The sequence below is a fragment of the Furipterus horrens genome, unplaced genomic scaffold (genome assembly GCF_987537825.1).
Source record: "Furipterus horrens unplaced genomic scaffold, mFurHor1.1.pri manual_scaffold_5, whole genome shotgun sequence".
NCBI classification, from domain to species: domain Eukaryota; kingdom Metazoa; phylum Chordata; class Mammalia; order Chiroptera; family Furipteridae; genus Furipterus; species Furipterus horrens.
Window position 1 is genome coordinate 83,486,033 of NW_028327175.1, and position 18,011 is coordinate 83,504,043.

Here is an 18,011-nt window from a genome sequence, read left to right on the forward strand (position 1 = left end):
GGCATAAGGTACTTAAAACATTTGACTAAGGGTCTTTACCTATAAAATGCAGGAATTGAACTAGTCTCCCAGAGTTCTTTTCAGCTTTAAGTTTTGGTAATACTGTCCTCTTTATATACATTTTGATGTCATCAAAAGCTTTTTACCTATCTTACTGACCTTTGAACTATATATAGACTGTTGTGTTGTTAACAATAATTCATACAAAAGAGCAAAACCTTTAGTACATAAAAATAGAAATATTTAACCAAATTTGATATTTTGTTAATGTATTATTTCATTTTAGGTCATCTGAGTTCTTCTTCCATATATCCCATATGCAGTGCTCCCTATTTATTGGCGACTTCATGCTCAGATGAGAAAGTAAGATTCTGGAGATGCAGAGTAACTGATGGAGAGTCGGCCACATCAAATAATGGAAGAACGGATCTTGTATACATTTGGGAGGAATGGCCATTACTTATCGAAGATGGACTTAAGAATAATAGTAGTATAACTGTCCCTGGTAGGCCTGTGGAAGTTAGCTGTGCACACACTAATCGTTTAGCAGTAGCATATAAGCAGCCTGCATCTAATAGTAGATCTTCTCAGGACTTTGTGATGCATGTAGATATTTTTGAATGTGAGTCTACAGGAGGTTCATGTTGGGTCCTTGAACAGACAATTCATTTAGATGAGTTAAATACAATGTTGGATTCTGGCATTAGTATTGATAGCAATTTAGTGGCCTATAATAAACAAGAGGTATATTTATCCAGTAAAGAGAGTATAACATCAAACATAAAGCATTTAGTTCACTTAGACTGGATGTCTAGAGAAGATGGTTCTCATATCTTGACTATAGGAATTGGATCAAAACTTTTTATGTATGGACCCCTAGCCGGCAAGGTACAAGAACAGACTGGTAAGGAAAACCTTGCATTTCCTTTCTGGGAGAGTACTAAAATTGTGCCACTTTCTAAATTTGTACTGTTACGAAGTGTGGATTTGGTTTCTTCTGTAGAAGGCTTTCCACCTTTTCCTGTTTCTTTATCATGGGTCCGGGATGGCATCCTGGTGGTAGGAATGGATTGTGAGATGCGTGTATATTCCCAGTGGCAGCCATCTTGTAAACAAGAACCTGTTATAACAGAGTCATACAATGGGAGCACTCCATCTATAATAAGTTTAATGAAACAGAGTAACTCATCAAGTTCTGGATTACAGCCTCCAAAGAAAACTCTGACTCGATCCATGACCAGTCTTGCACAGAAAATCTGTGGAAAGAGAACTGCATTTGATTTGTCTGTGGACATGGAAGATTCAGGTCTTTTTGAAGCAGCTCATGTTCTTTCCCCAACTTTACCTCAGTACCATCCTTTGCAGCTTTTGGAACTCATGGATCTAGGCAAAGTTCGAAGAGCAAAGGCCATCCTGTCACATCTTGTCAAGTGCATTGCTGGAGAAGTTGTGGCTCTGAATGAAGCTGAATCTAATCATGAGCGCCGACTTAGGTCTCTCACCATTAGTGCCAGTGGAAGCACCACCAGAGACCCCCAGGCTTTCAACAAGAGTGAAAATACAGATTACACAGAAATAGATTCTGTTCCTCCACTTCCTTTATATGCCTTACTTGCGGCAGATGATGATAACTATTACTCATCTTTGGAGAAATCTATTAATCAGACTACTTTAACTAATTCAAACCAGTTATCAAAAGAAAGTTATGATGAGCTTTTTCAGACTTCAACTTTAATGACTGATAGTAATGTGTTAGAAATAGATGAAGAAAATACAAAGCCCAGGATTATTGACCTTTCACAATACAGTCCAACTTACTTTGGTCCTGAACATGCTCAGGTTCTTTCTGGCCACTTACTTCATTCTAGTTTACCAGGACTCAGCAGGATGGAGCAGATGTCTTTGATGGCCTTAGCAGATACAATTGCAACTACCAGCACTGATATTGGAGAAAGCAGAGACAGAAGCCAAGGTAAAACTAAATAGAGTACAGAATCAGAGGAAAAACTAACGATATTTTAATTTATTTTCACAGGAAATCTAAAATACTTTTTATAAAAATTATGCTCTTGAAAGTTTTTAATCATCATTGCTGACTTTACAGTAGTTTTAACTTGAGTATTTACTATTTATCCCATAAATCATAGTACTCTGAAATAGAAATTGAAATAAAAATTGTAAAAAAAATTGTCATATTTAATTTTTACCTAATTATCTGCTTAATGATGTTAAAGATCCAACTAAATCCTTTGAGTTTAGCAAAAGTTAATATTCTTATTAAATAATTACTTTAGATACCTGAAAATGTGCTTTCTGCTTTTATTTTCTCTCATGTTATAATAATTCATTTTTTTAAAATTTGGGTTCCTTTTAAAAATTAGCATTAATGTATACTCCTACCTAGAGTAACAAAAATAAGTGTAATGAAATTAGGTCTTTTCCTCACCCAGAGAGCATTTTGCCTTCTTAATTTCCTAAGTTACAAATCAATTTGAGTGTATTATTTCTATCATATCTCAAATCATATATGAAATTAATAAATCCAGCCAGAAGCATCAGATAGAGATCAGCAGGCTACACTCCTTGAACTGTGCTTAAAAGGAAAATATGGGTTAAATTTAAGAAAATAATAATAAAACTTAAAATTTTAAGAAAAAAGTTGGTCATGAATCATTGTGACACTTTAAGAATTATTACTAGGAGATACTATTTTTAATGTAAATATATCATAGGTGTTCTTAATTGAGAGTAAAACGCAAGCCTTCCCACTGTATAACTATTTTTTTCAGTGTTATCAGCAGATTATAGGAATGGGCATATGACTTGGGTCAAAATGTGAAATATTATAACATACACCACAGAGAAAGTTAAAATATTTTAAAATTTAGTCACATTTCAATTTAAGTATTTTTCAGATCAGAGGAGATCCAGTTATAAAAACTGTTACAGACCCTGAGTCAATTCATTCTCTTTATTATTTTTCAAAATATTTTACTATAATACTTATTTCTGTAATGTATAATTGTATGGAATTGCATGTTAGAAATATTTAGACTGGTTACTTTTTTCAGTTTCAGAATGTTTTGTCTAAGTATTTGGTGCTGTGGCATATGTTACTTTCCAGAATTATTAGTATTTACTTATATTTGATTAATGAAATGTTATTTTACAAATGAAAATAAGTAACTACCTTTTTTCCCCCTTTTTTATAGGTGGAGAAACTCTTGATGAATGTGGGTTAAAATTTCTTTTGGCTGTTCGACTTCATACTTTTCTTACAACTTCCCTTCCAGCTTGTCGAGCTCAACTCCTTCACCAAGGTGATTTTGGTAGTCATCTATTAAAAAGAAGTAAGACTAGAAGAAAAGAAGAAAGGCTTGAGAACTTATAACTTTGCTTTTGCTCAGTTATGATAATCATGACAAATTGACACATTCTAAGATTCCCTAATTTATTTTTTTAAATGTTTATTTCCACTTAATTTTCTTTAATTAAGATATTGGAATATTTTTGGTGGGTGGAAAGAGTTAATGAAGACATAGAAATATGAAGCAATTAGGCAATTGGATATTCTGTTATGTGTCAAGTACATCATACATTAAAGGGCAATGAGTGCCATTTTGTTCCCTTTCTTTCTTAGATTTTCTTTTTCTTTTTCTTTTAGACATTTATCTAAATTCAAAATTTTCTCCAAAATTTGAATAACATTTTGTTATAGAAAAGGATACATATTCAATTTTTAATTTTTACCAAAAAATGAGCATCCTCAAAACTACTGTTAATATTAATGTGTATTTTAGATATTAGCTTACTAACGTCTTAGTTACTATTATACAAGGTCTGTTCAGAAAAAGTCCAACCATTGTTAATATAACAAGAACGGTTTGCATGACAGCAATGTAACCTGGCAACCATGGAGAGTGAACAGTAATGCACATGAATGAACAATGATGACTTCACTGTACTGGTCAGTGGAGGCAGTAGATGCCATTGAGTGAGCATGTATACTGTGTGGCTTTCGCATTCAAAATGACTGAGTGAGTAGAGCAGTGAATCTGCATCAAACTTTGGGTTAAGCTTGAACATTCCTCCGTGGAAACTATTCAGATGATTCAGAAGGCCATACTTATGGGCAACTGGAGATTGGCAGCTTTATCACAATGATGTGCCCACTCATGCATCACACCTCATGCAGTTTTTTTGGTGAGACATCAGATCACCCAGGTGACTCAGCTCCCCTACAGCCCAGATTTGGCATCCTGGGACTTCTGGCTTTTCCCAAAGCTAAAATCCTCTGTGAAAGGGAAGAGATTTCAGACCATCAGTGAGATTCAGGAAAATACAATGGGGTAGCTGAGGCATCATTGCCTTATGTACAATGTTTCTTGTATCATCTTCAATAAATATTGAAGATATTTTTCATATTACATGGCTGGATACTTCCTGGACAGACCTTAATACTGAGAGGACTTTCAAAGTAATAGAAATACTTTACTTAAGTTTAAGGTAGCTTAAACAAACAGGATATTTATTGGCTCAGTGCCCAGGAAATACAAGAGAGAGCTAGCTTCCAGCATATTTGGCTCTACAGGTTTAAATGTTATTAGGACTGTAGGTTAACCTCTTAATTGGTTTAGAGATAATAAGAATCTAGAAGTAATTTAGAATAACAGTCCATTCACAGCATATCATTTTTTTTTATTTTAATTTTTTTATTTCTATAGACTTGGGTATAGTGAGAATTTCAAATTCTTTGGCACTGGATATTAGGTTAAAAATTTCAATCTATATATGTCAAAGCCACATTTTATAATTAATCATTTACTTCACCCATAGTAATACTAAAAAAAATGTACTGTCAAGAGTAAAATGGAAATTGAACAATAAACACTCCATGTGGTGCCAGTAAGTTGAATTGATGATGTAAATGGTGCTGCATAAATATTAAAAATACCTTCCTAATATGGTGATATGGGGTAATAATAGTTATTATGTGCCAGGTATTATTCTAAATGCTCTAACAATATTATTTCTTTTAATCCTTACAACAATGTAATAAGGTAGGTTTCATGATTATTCACATTTTGTAAATGAAAAAATTGGGGAATCAAGAGACTAAGAAACTTGCCCAAAGTTATGTAGTTAATTAGGGATGGAGCTGGAATTTAATATATGCATTCTGATTCCAGAGTCCTCACAGTCTTATTTTAATGTCAAATAAAGTTTATTATCTATATTATATGAGGAACTACTAAAAATTGGAAGGATCAGTACTCTTTTATGGACAGATAAATAGCCAAAAGATATAAGTAATGAAAAAGTACACGAGGTAAGGGAACACTAAAGAACATTCTCTGTCTCACCAATGATTAACGAAACTGAATTTGAAACAATAATGAGGTAACAGTTCACTCTACTATCAAAAGTAAAAGTGAGAAAAATCCAAAATAAACTTAATAATGGGTAAAGAGGTACTTGAACATTGGTTATAGTACTGAAAATTTGGAACACCTTTTTAAAAAGCAACATGGGAATATATTTGTTAATCTCACTTTGGGGAAGAAAAAAAAAAGATTTTTAAAACTATTTTTTATATCTCTACTATGTATTGTGAAAAACTAGACATAAGTCAAATGCCTTTGATAGAGGGAATGAGTCATTATGAAAACAGTGATGTATTCATATGGTGGCATATTGAATTATGAAGAAAAAATAATGAATTTACGAACAATGTATATTAATAGAAAAATTAATTAAAATAGTATGAAAAGTTTTTGATATGAATTTTATAGTCTTAAGTTCTGTTCACCAAGCTATAATGTCTACCTGATGCTTTTTTTAATTTCATGGAATTAAATCCACAATACCAATGTTGCTCAAAGAAAGATGAGAATCAGTTTGAAAAAAAATTGTACATACCAGTATAGAATAGTTTTGGGTCCGCCAAAAAGTCTGTTTAGTTTTTTTTTTCATAAAATAGAAGACACTTTGTATTTCCACCAATAATTTTATTGATTTGGATATTTTAAGTAAGTTGGCTGTATGCTGCTATTGACTTCTAGTGGGTAGACCAGGGTTGCTGCTAAACATCTTCCAATGCATAAGACAGCCCCCACAGCAAAGAATTATTTGGCCAAAATGTCAGTAGTACCAAGAAACTTTGCAAACCACTTTTGACATGTGCAATCAGTCATACACTCCACTGCAGAAATCTCTATACACTACACAAATCTTTTTTTTTTACATTTTAGTTCTGTTTTTACCTTTCTTGAAATAATAAAGCATAATATGCTGGAAATGTTGCATATCTTCCTCCGTCTTCTGTATTAAAATGGCTGCACAAAAATTCACCAATTTTGATAAAATCTTTTAAATTTTTTTAGTTGTTTTTCAATTACAGTTGTCTCATTTTTCCCCCATTGCTCCCCCACACACAGCCCACCCCTTCTCCCACAGTCATTCCCCTCCCCGTTGTCCTTGTCCATGTGTCATGTATGCATGTTCTTTGACTAGACCCTTCCCCTACTTTCCCCCTTCTCTCCCTCCCCCATCCCCCCTAATAACTGTTAATCTGTTCCTTGTTCAATTTTCTTCTCTTGTTTGTGTTCATTAGTCTCCTGTATCAGGTGATATCATATGGCATTTTTCTTTCATTTCCTGGCTTATTTCACTAAGCATAATTCTCTCCAGTTCCATCCGTGTTGTCGCAAATGGCAGGAGTTCCTTCTTTCTTTCTGCAGCTTAGTACTCTATTGTGTAAATGTACCAAAGTTTTTTAATCCTCTCATCTACAGATGGGCACTTAGGTTGTTTCCAGCACTCAGCTATTGTAAACAGTGCTGCTACGAATATAAGAGGGCATAAGTTCTGTTGAATTGGGGTTTCAGGATTCTTCGGGTATAATCCTAGCAGTGGAATTGCTGGTTGAAAAGGCAGTTCCATTTTTAGTTTTTTGAGATAATTCCATACTGTTTTCCATAGTGGCTGCACCAGTCTGCATTCCCACGAACAGTGCACTAGGGTTCCCATTTCTCCACATCCTCGCCAGCACTTGTTGTTTGTTGATTTGTTGATGATGGCCATTCTGACAGGTGTAAGGTGGTATCTCATTGTGGTTTTTATTTGCATCTCTCTGATGGCTAGTGATGTTGAGCATTCTTTCATGTGCCTATGGACCCTCTGTGTATCCTCCTTGGAGAAGTGTTCGTTCAGGTCCTTTGCCTTTTTTTTTTTAAATATGTTTTATTGATTATGCTGTTACAGTTGTCCCAATTTCTTTTCCCTTTCTTTCCCTCCACCCAGTAATCCCACTTGCCTCCAGTTGTATCCCCCCCCCCAAGTCCATGCCCATTGGTTGTGCATACAGTTCTTCTCAACATCTTCCTGTCTTCTCCTACTATGCTTCTTAATTCATGCATCATCTCCCTCCATTTTCCCCCTTCACCCTCCCCACTGACCTCCCCCCAATATGTTCCCCATACCTATAATTCTTTTTCTGCTCTTCTTGCCTACTTTGTTTGCCTTTGTTTTGATTCCCTAGCTTCTGTTGTTGGTTATTGTGATACAGTTTTCATTTTAATGTTCCTAGTTTTGATCCTCCTAAACAAGTCCCTTTAACATCTCATATAAAACTGGTTTGGATCTAATGAACTCCTTCAGTTTTACTTTTTCCTGGAGGCACTTTCTCTGCCCTTCTATTCTGAATGACAACTTCGCCGGATAGAGTAATTGTGGCTATAGGTTTTTGCTTTTCATTACTTTGAATATTTCTTGCCAGTCCCTTCTTGCCTGCAGAGTCTCCTTTGAGAAATCAGCTGATAGTCTAATTGGGACCCCTTCGTACAAGATTCTTTTCTTATCTCTTGCTGCTTTTAAGATTCTCTCTTTATCTTTAATTTTTGACAATTTGATTATAATGTGTCTTGGAGTGGTTGAAGTTCTGCTTCATTATTTTTTCACATAATTTTTCAATATCTAGTTCTTCACCTTCTGGCAACCCTATGATTCGGATGTTGGCCCGCTTATAGCTGTCCCAGAGGTTTCTGAGCCTCTCGTCATATTCCTCACTTTTTGTTTCCTCTCTCTGCACTGGTTGACTGTTCCTTTCCTGTGCTCCAATTTGTTGATTTGATTCCTGGTTTTCCTTTCCTCACCACTTGTCTCGTATGTGTTTTTGTTCATTTCAGCAGGACTAGCCTTCATTCCATCCCTGTCTTGTTCAAGATCTTTTATTAGTTCTGTAAGCTGCCTTATGACCGTAGTTCTGAACTGAGCCTCAGAAAGATTTGTCCATCAGTTAATTCATGTATTTGCTTTCTGGTCAGCTGCATCACCAGCATCTCAGTCATGATTCCTGCCATCCTGACAGTTTTTGTATATCTTTCCTTTTTGGGCAGAGTTGTCACACCTCCTACACTATAGGGGTGGAGCCCCATGCACTCTTCACTACCGGGCGACCCTTCTCACCACACTGTGGTGCATTGTGTGGAGGCGGGGGTCCAAGATAGATTCCTGCTGTTCTCTCTCCGCTGAGAAACTGGGAGCCTCCTCCTCCGTCCCCGCACCTTCTGGGCCTCACAGTCCAAGGCAATGGGAGTCTGCCTTCCCCAGCATTGGAATCACGAGCTGACGGGTTTAGTCTGCAGCAAGGGGTGGTCCCCGGGAGCTTCCCTCCACCCCTTAAATATAGGTGTCTGTGCTTACCACGTCCTGCCTTTCTTTGCTACAGCTGCCACTGCCGGTACAGCTTGACTTCTCCACCCCGGCTTCGCCACTCCTATACATCTGGACAAGCACCACTTGTTTATAACTTCATATCTTGGATTTCATGTAGCTTCATTTTCTGGAACTTCTGGTTATTTCTGGTTTTGCAGTAGTTGTAGTCCTTCTTAGTTGTGGAGAGAGATGGAGCGTGTCAGTCTAGGCCTCCATCTTGGCCTCAAGTCTGCCCATTTTTTAATTGGGCTGTCTTCTTGGTGTTGAGATGTGTAAGTTCTTTATATATTTTGGAGATCAATCCCTTATCTGATGTATCATTGGCAAATATATTTTCCCATATGGTTGGTTTCCTTTTCATCTTGTTGATGTTTTCTTTTGCTGAGTAGAAAGTCTTTTGTTTGATGTAGTACCATTTCTTTATTCTTTCCTTTATTTCCCTTGCCTTAGGAGATGTATCGGTGAAAATATTGCTACGTGGGTGTCTGAAATTTTCCTGTCTGTGTTTTCCTCTCAGACTTTTATAGTATCACAGCTTGCATTTAAGTTTTTTTTCCATTTTGAGTTTATTCTGGTGTGTGGCGTAAGTTGGTGGTCTAGTTTCATTCTTTTGTATGTCCCTGTCCAGTTCTCCCAGCACCATTTGATGAAGAGGCTCTTCTCACTCTGTTTTATGGTCCTTCCCTCTTTTTCTAATATTAGTTGACCATATAGACATGGGTTTATTTCTGGACTCTCTATTCTGTTCCATTGATCTATATATCTGTTCTTATACCACTACCAGACTGTTTTGATCACAGTGGCTTTGTAGAATTGTTTGATGTCTGGTATTGTGATTCCTCCTGCTGTGTTTTTCTGTCTCAAGATTGCTTTGGCTATTTGGGGTCTTTTTGATTCCATATAAATTTTTTAAGTATTTGTTCTAGGTCTGTGAAATATGTCATTGGTATTTTAATAGACATTGGGTTGAATCTGTAAATTGCTTTGGGTAGTATGGACATTTTAATGATATTGATTCTTCCCATCCATGAATGTGTTGTATGCTTAAATTTATTTGTATCTTCCTTAATTTCTTTCTTCAGTGTTATGTAGTTTTCTGAGTACAGGTCTTTTATCTCTTTTGTTAAATTTACTTTTAGGTACTTTATTTTTCTTGTTTCTATAGTAAGTGGGATTTTTTTTTTTTTTTTTTTTAGTTTCTATCTGATATTATATTATTGGTGTACAGAAATGCCTTCCATTTTTGTATATTGACTTTGTACCCTGCTATTTTGCCGAATTCGCTTATTACATCAAGTAGTTGTTTAAGTAGAGTCTATAGGGTTTTCTGTGTACACTATCATATCATCTCCAAGTAATGACAGTTTTACTTCCTCTTTTCCAATTTGGATGCCTTCTATTTCTTCTTCTTGTCTGATTCCTGTGGCTAGAGCTTCTAATACTATGTTGAATAGGAGTGGAGAGAGTGGACATCCTTGTCTTGTTCCTGATCTCAGGGGGAATGCTTTCAGTTTTTGTCCATTGAGTATAATGTTGGCTTCAGGTTTCTCATATATGACATTTATTATGTTGAGGTATGCTCCCTCATATTCCCATTTTGCTGACTGTTTTCATCCTATATGGATGTTGTACTTTACCAAATGCTTTTTCTGCATATATTGATATGATCATGTGATTTTTGTCTTTCATTTTGTTTAGGTGATGTATTATGTTTATTGATTTGTGAATATTAAACCATCCTTGCATCCCTGGGATGAATCCCATGTGATCATGGTATATGATCTTTTTAATGTGTTGCTGTATCCCGTTTGCCAATATTTTGTTGAGGATTTTAGCATCTATGTTCATGAGCGATATTGGCCTGTAGTTTTCTTTCTTTGTTGTGACTTAACCTGGTTTTGGAATTAGGGTAATGCTGACTTCATAGAAAGAGTTTGGGAGTTTTCCCTCTTCTTGGATTTTTTGGAGTAGTTTGAGAAGGGTAGAAGTTAGTACTTCCCTAATTGTTTTGTAAAATTCACCTTTGAAGCCATGCAGTCCAGGGTTTTTATGTGCTAGGAGTTTTTTGATTACTGTTTCAATTTCACTCTTTGTTATTGATTTGTTCTGGCATTCTACTTCTTTTCGATTCACTTTTGGAAGATTATATGTTTCTAGAAATGTGTCCATTTCACCTAGGTTGTTAAGTTTCTTGCCATACGGTTGTTTGTAGTAATTTCTTACAATCCTTTGTATTTCTGTGATATTGGTCGTGATTTCTCCTCTTTTGTTTCCGATTTTGTTTATTTGGGTCCTCTCTCTTTTTTTCTTGAGGAGCCTGGTTAAAGGCTTGTTGATTTTTTTCCTTTTTAAAGAACCTGTGCCTACTTTTGTTGATCTTTTGAATTGTTTGTTTAGTCTCTAAGTCATTTAATTCTGCTCTGATCTTGATGATTTTCTTCCTTCTACTTAGCTGGGCTTTGTTTGTTGTTGTTGTTGTTCTACTTTTTGTAGCTGAAGGTTTGGATTTTTTATTACGAGATTCTTTTATCCTTTTTAGGTAGGCTTGTATTGCTATGAACTTTCCTCTCAGGACTGCCTTTGCTGTGTCCCATAGGTTTTGGGTGTTGTGTGTTCATAATCATTAGTTTCCAGAAACTTTTTGATTTCTTCCTTGATGTCATTGTTAACCCATTCATTATTTAATATCATGTTATTCATTCTCCATGACTTTGAATGTCTTTGATTATTTTCCTTGAGGTTGATTTCTAGTTTCAAGGCATTGTGGTCTGAAAAGATGCTTGATATAATTTCAATTTTCTTGAATTTGTTGAGGCTTGTTTTGTGTCCTACCATGTGGTCTGTTTTTGAAAATGTCCCATGTGCATTTGAAAAGAATGTTTATTTTGCTTCTTTGGGGTGAAAAGTTCTATATATATCAGTTAAATCTATTTGATCTAGAGTGTTGTTCAATGTCTCAATATCCTTGGTGTTTCTTTCCTTCGAAGAGCTGTCTATTGTTGATAATAGGGTGTTAGAGTCCCCTACTCTGAGTGTGTTGCTGTTGATATACTTCCTGTAGTCTTCTAGTATTTTCCTTATATATTTAGGTGCTTCTATGTTGGGTGCATATATGTTTACCAGGGTTGTATCTTCTTGATGAATTGTGTCTTTCAGTATTATGCAATGCCCTTCTTTGTCTCTTTTTATGGCCTTTGCTGTGAAATCCTTTTTGTCTGATATAAGTATTGCTACCTCAACTTTTTTTCCATGTCCATTTGCTTGGAATACTTTTTTCCATCCATTCACTTTCAGTCTGTGTAAATCTTTTGTTTTGAGGTGTCTGTTGTAGACAGCATATATGTAGGTCATGTTTTCGTATCCATTCCACTACCCTATGTCTTTTGATTGGTGCATTTAATCCACTTACATTTAAGATTATTATTGACAGGTATTTATTCATTTCCCTTTGACCTGTGTTCCTCTCCCTCTCTTTTTTTCTTCTTTATCTTAAAGCATTCCCTTTAGCATCTCTTGCAGTGCTGGTTTGGTGGAGATGTATTCTTTTAGTCTTCCTTTGTCTGGGAAACTCCTTATTTCACCTTCCATTTAGAAAGAGAGTATTTTTGGTTGTAGGCCTTTGTTTTTCACTGCTTGAAATATTTTTTGCCATTCCTTTGGCTTGTAGTGTTTCTATTGAGAAATCAAGTGATGGCCTTATTGGAGCTCCCTTGTATGTTATTAGCTGTTTTTCTTTTGCTGCTTTTAGGATTCTCTCTTTGTGAATTTTGCCATTTTAATTATGATGTGCCTTGAAGTGGGCTTTTTTGGGTTCATCTTCATTGGGACCCTCTGTGCTTCCTGGACTTGCATGACTTTTTTTCTTATCAAGTTAGGAAGAATTTCTGTCATTACTTTTTCAATCAGGTTTTCTATCGCATGCTCCTCTTCTTCACCTTCTTGTATCCCTATGATTCGAATATTTTTTCATTTCATGTTGTCCACCAGTTCTCTCACGCTGTCTTCATTCTTTTTTAGTCTTTTTCATTTTGTTGTATTGTCCGCAAATTTTTTTCTACATTGTCTTCTAACTCACTGATCCAATCCTCTGCTTCATTTAGCCTGCTTTTGATTGATTCTGCTGTGTTCTTCAGTTCAGAAATTGTATTCATTTCTTCCTGGTTCTTATTGATAGTTCCTATGCACTTTTTTATGTTGGTATTGTTCTCTGTACGTTCCTTATAGTTTCCCTGGAGTTCTTTGTAATTTCCCTGGAGTTCGTTGTAGTTTTCTTTGAGTTTGTCAAGTTCATTGAGCTTCCTTTTAACCATTCTTTTGAATTCCATGTCTGGTAGTTGGCTTTCATCTGTTCCATTTATCTCTCTGGGGATTCCTCTTTTCCTTTCATTGGGAGGTTGTTTCTTTGTCTCCCCATGTTGGATGTTTCTTTCATTTGTTTCTTAGATTTTTCTGCTTTGATCTCCCACCTTTGTGGTATGGGATTCTGTATAGGAGACCTGGGGGATTTGATGGTGCAGTCTCTTTGATCTCCTGAGCCTGATGCTCTTGGGATGCCCTTTATACCGTTGTGTAAGCTGTCTGGTTGTATTTCAGTTACTCTTTGGTGGATCCTTCCCTCTGGCTATTTGATTGAAAGTCACTCTGCCCACCTTGTCTTGAGTTCTTTTGTGGAGATGCTGTTTAAACATAAACACACAACCCAGGCTAGAAACCCACACCCTCTAAAATATCCCCCACCCACAATCACACTATCAGCAGCAAATGAGCCAGTATTAATATAAATGTAAAGAGGTTAAGATTATCATACCATAGGAGAAACAGATAAGAGTTGTTTTAAATGAAAGAAAGATGATTTTTGAAAGGGAAGATGATAGAATAATAATAGTAGCAAGTAGGGTCAAGGCTATGTGAACAGTAAGTAATATTTACACTGTATGTTGAAAAAGGGAGGGAAGAATGCAGAATGAAGTGAGCAAGTGGAAGTGGATAGTATTAGGTTTATATAGCAGCTATATGCTATATATTTAGTGCAAGAGGGAAGATAAAACAGACAAACAAAAAAAAAATTAAAGAATAGGAAGGAGAGAAGGTAGGAAGCAGACTAAAGAAAGAGTTTTTACCCAGTACAACCTTTGGGCACTGTCTTTTTCTGGATCTGCGCCTGGTCAAAATTTGATGGTTTCAAATCTTTTTTGTCTAGCTGGCTGTGAGGAGGTCTAGCTTGATTCTGGGGTTGCTAGTCTCTCACTCGTGGGCCTGTCGCCGCTCTGCTGTGAGCCACACTTAGTTGAGTCCCCTCCCCTCTGGTCCTGCGGTGCCCTCAGCCCTCCTCAGGCTTGTCTAGCAACACTGTTCTGCTGGTGGGCCGGTGTGTGCATGCCAGTATTCTCTGCCCAGCCTCAAGTCCTATCTCTGCTTCTCCAAAAAAGTCTCTGTTTTGCCTCCAAGCTGCAGCAGCAGCCTGTGTCCCTACCTGTATGCCTGTGTGTGCCACTTGCCTGCCTGGGGTCCCTACCACGTCTGCAGTTTCACTGTAGCTTTTCCATATGGCCCCCTCTCCTGGCTCAGTTCAGCTTTTTTGTTTGGTGGAGTCTTGGTGCAAGCACCCCAGGTGCAGAGTTGTCAGCCCAGGGTTGCCAGCCCAGGGAGTCCCCACCTAGACTCAGTTCATACAGTTCTCACAGTCCGGGCTGTTCACTGTCTTCCCACGCCTCCGGCTGTTTCAACCAAACCTTCTCGCTGACTTTCTCCGGGACTTTGCTAGTCGGTGCACCCTTGGCAGGGGGAAGCTTCCAAGCAGATCCCGGCTAATGAGCTGGTCAGCCGCTGCCCCTTTCAGATGTGGTGCAACAGAGGCACTGGGCTGGGAGGCCCAGGGACTCCACTTAGAGAACGCGGGCTGAGCTTCCTGCCCTCTTTCACACCGCTCCCACACTCCCTTCCCTGTTCACACTATCTAAAATCCACACTCCCTCAGTCCTCTTAGTGTTTGTACTCTTAAGTCCGTCCGCAATGGGAACAAGCAGACAACACTGCTACCTACTCCACCGCCATCTTTTCTGATCCTGTATTTTGTGAACCGCTTCTGCCCCACCGTGTCCCAGAGCTGCAGCTTGATCCTGTTGCCCGACTCAATCTCCAGTAGGCAGGAGAAGTCCACACCTACGGTGGGGTCGCAGGCCGGGAGCACAGTCCCATAAAGTCGATACATTTTTTTGTAATGCATGCTGATATGAGAGCAATCACAATACAATCTAACAAAATTGTTTCAGATGAAGTTTAAGAAAACTTAGCACTACTAGAGCGATCACATGGAAAAAACTGAATAAACTGGTCAACCTAATACTTCATGTGTTTCTCATTTTCTAAAAAAAAAAAGCCATGGGTAATAGCTAGAGAACAAAAATACTCAACACAGAGGCATTTGCCATAAGCATTTTTTCTTTTTAAGAATGCATATTTTAATTCTAGAAAATATATGCTTATTGTAGAAAATATTGACTTGATAGAATTGTTTAGAGTGCCAGAAAAAATATCTATATCCCACATTGCCCTAAACACTTAATTATAAATTTTTGATTCTCATATAAAGTTTAGATATTCTTATTGTAGATATGGAACCCACATTTCTGATAGTCATTGTATAGTCATGTTTATATTTCTTACCAACATTATATTTTATATTTCTTCAGGTCTGTCTACCAGTCATTTTGCCTGGGCATTTCACTCAGTAGCACAAGAAGAACTGTTGAACATGTTGCCAACAATGCAGAAAGATAGTCCCACTTGGTCTGAACTGAGAGCTATGGGTGTGGGATGGTGGGTCCGGAATACCCTCATCTTACGCAAATGCATAGAAAAGGGAAGTATTTTGTGTTGGTGTAAAAAGTGCATTATATTTTTAAATGACATTCCATATTTCCTTTCCTTTTACCCCTTTTTTATGCAGCAGTGTGATTTTGATAGTCTTTATATTTGAAAATGTTAATTAATATTTTAAAATATATATTCTAATTTTTATTGCTAGTTGATATATTTGCTCTTTTCAGGAAAAATAAAATAGTACAGAAGAGCTTGTAATGAAAAGTATACTCCTGTTCTCACCTCTCTCTATCATTGGAGGCCACTACCATAAAATACTTTTGTAATTGTTAAATATATATGTGTGTGTGTGTGTGTGTATGGTAACATACATATTTTTAAATTCATTGAGTGTTTAAACAGATAATGTATGCCCATCTTCTATACAAGGGAGGGAAATTATTTGTTTACTTTAAAATGATTTCTGTGAAATTTTGATGAATATTTTCTAATTATAGGTAGCCAAAGCAGCCTTTCATAGAAAGAATGATCCTTTAGATGCTGCCATTTTTTACCTTGCAATGAAAAAGAAAGCTGTGATTTGGGGATTATATAGGTAAGTGAGAAAACTGTGCTTTAAAGTGGAAAACTTTTCATAAGGAGTTAATGTATGAAGTAAAGATTTGTTGTTCTGGTTAGTATGATTCATGTAGATTCTTAGTTATTTTTGTGTTTGAGGAGAAATTTCATAGGAAGAAACCCAGATGTTTTCCAGAGCAGAAGATCTTGATGAGGTCATTTTAGTTTGTTTTCAGGTTTTATCAGTCCAGAAAAATACCATTTTGCTTATTTTAAGAACGTCTTGTGATACTCCTATAGAACAAAGAACTAAACCAGAAATTTGCATTTGGAGCCTGCAAGATGAATTGGTGGAATCTGGAACAGGCATCTACTCTGTGTCCTATAAGAGACTGTGGACCAGGCTATCCCTCTAAATGTCTCTTCCCCTGTGGGTCCAAACACCACAATTGAGCTTGAGTCACTTAGTAATTTTTCTCTTTCATTTGTCTTTAGGAAGATTTGGTTAAGTCTTTTGTTTTAGGTTTCATTTCACATCAATTTATTGGAACAGCAGTCTTTGGGGGAAAATTATGTTACTAGTCAGTTTTGTAAGAGACTAGATCTTTTAGGATTGTTTTGAATCAGGACAGATTCTTTAGATTTGAATCATCTAAGGGTCATCTTTAGGTGGCCAGTGGAGATAAAGGTGATTGATGTTTAAATGGAGAACTAGCACAGACGTTAATTTTAAGGTAATTTCTCATAGTGCCGCCTATTATAGTTTTCTTATTGGTTTGAAAGAATTTTTTCATTTATTTCCAAAGTATATATGAAAAACTAAATGTTTATCATTAACGTTCTTTGCCCAGAATAGAAGATGTTATAATAACTTGTGAACTTTGAAATGCTTCTTTCAAGTTTTTAACTTTTAAATGGCTAACTTTATAAAATTGGTTCTGCTATAGAAACATTGTGTTCCAAAAATTTTAAACTTTTTTCCTTATAGATCCCAAAAAGACACCAAGATGACACAGTTTTTTGGACACAATTTTGAAGATGAGAGATGGCGTAAAGCAGCTTTAAAGAATGCCTTTTCTTTGTTAGGCAAACAGAGATTTGAACATTCTGCAGCATTTTTTCTTTTAGCTGGTTGCCTCAGAGATGCAATTGAGGTAATAAAACCTTTTTAAAAATAATTTCGTCTTCCTCAAGCTCTTTATCTAGGGCTTAAATTTTTATTTTTTTATTTCAACTTAAGTCTGGTGAAAATAACACAAGATTAAATAGCTAAAGTAATTGATAATATGTAATAATGACTTTTAAGATTTTGTTGGTAGAGATCTGACTGTTAAGAATATTCATGAACAGGTTAAAAAAAAAGTTTGTCCTGTCAATTTAAACATATTTGAATCTATATGTATTTTGCTCTTAGTTGAAGGACCTTAGCAAATTTTTAACAGATTATTTCTCAGTAAACCTTAAAAAAATTATGAACATTTAAGATACAACATTTCTGTCTGAAATTGCCCTTTTTCTCAGAGTTTCATACAAATAAACAACTTTTTAAAATTTGGAAGCACTTATAGTCTGCTGAGGTGTATGGGGAAGAGTAGAAGTTCAAGAATAAAACATACCATTTAAACTGATGGTATTAAGAATTATATCACAATTTCTTCAGCTGACCCAAAGGCTCTGTAGCTTCAGCTTCACTGGAGAGGACACTCGAGCGTCATCACAAGATGTCGATTCAACACGGGAGGAGACAGATACCGTGTCACTCCCGAGTTGGACTGCACAGCCATTCTCGGCTGTGCAGATAGACTCTTAAGAAGCTACACCATCGTCTCTCGAGACGGACGGCTGCCGACGACGATTAAGAATTATTAATATTTCCTCATTAGGCCAATTCCTTTGATTTTTTTAACTTTTCATTT

General features: G+C 36.3%; 1 protein-coding gene across 3 annotated transcripts in view; it reads left to right on the plus strand.

Annotated features, from left to right (window-relative positions):
• DMXL1 (Dmx like 1) overlaps positions 1-18,011 on the plus strand; it is a 160,886-nt gene that overhangs the window by 56,148 nt on the left and 86,727 nt on the right. For all 3 annotated transcript variants that reach the window (XM_090276612.1, XM_090276614.1, XM_090276615.1), the window contains exons 18-22: positions 287-1,972; positions 3,213-3,320; positions 15,408-15,581; positions 16,039-16,132; positions 17,084-17,249. In XM_090276612.1, the coding sequence (XP_090132738.1) occupies positions 287-1,972; positions 3,213-3,320; positions 15,408-15,581; positions 16,039-16,132; positions 17,084-17,249 (2,228 nt within the window). The remainder of the gene's footprint in view (positions 1-286; positions 1,973-3,212; positions 3,321-15,407; positions 15,582-16,038; positions 16,133-17,083; positions 17,250-18,011) is intronic.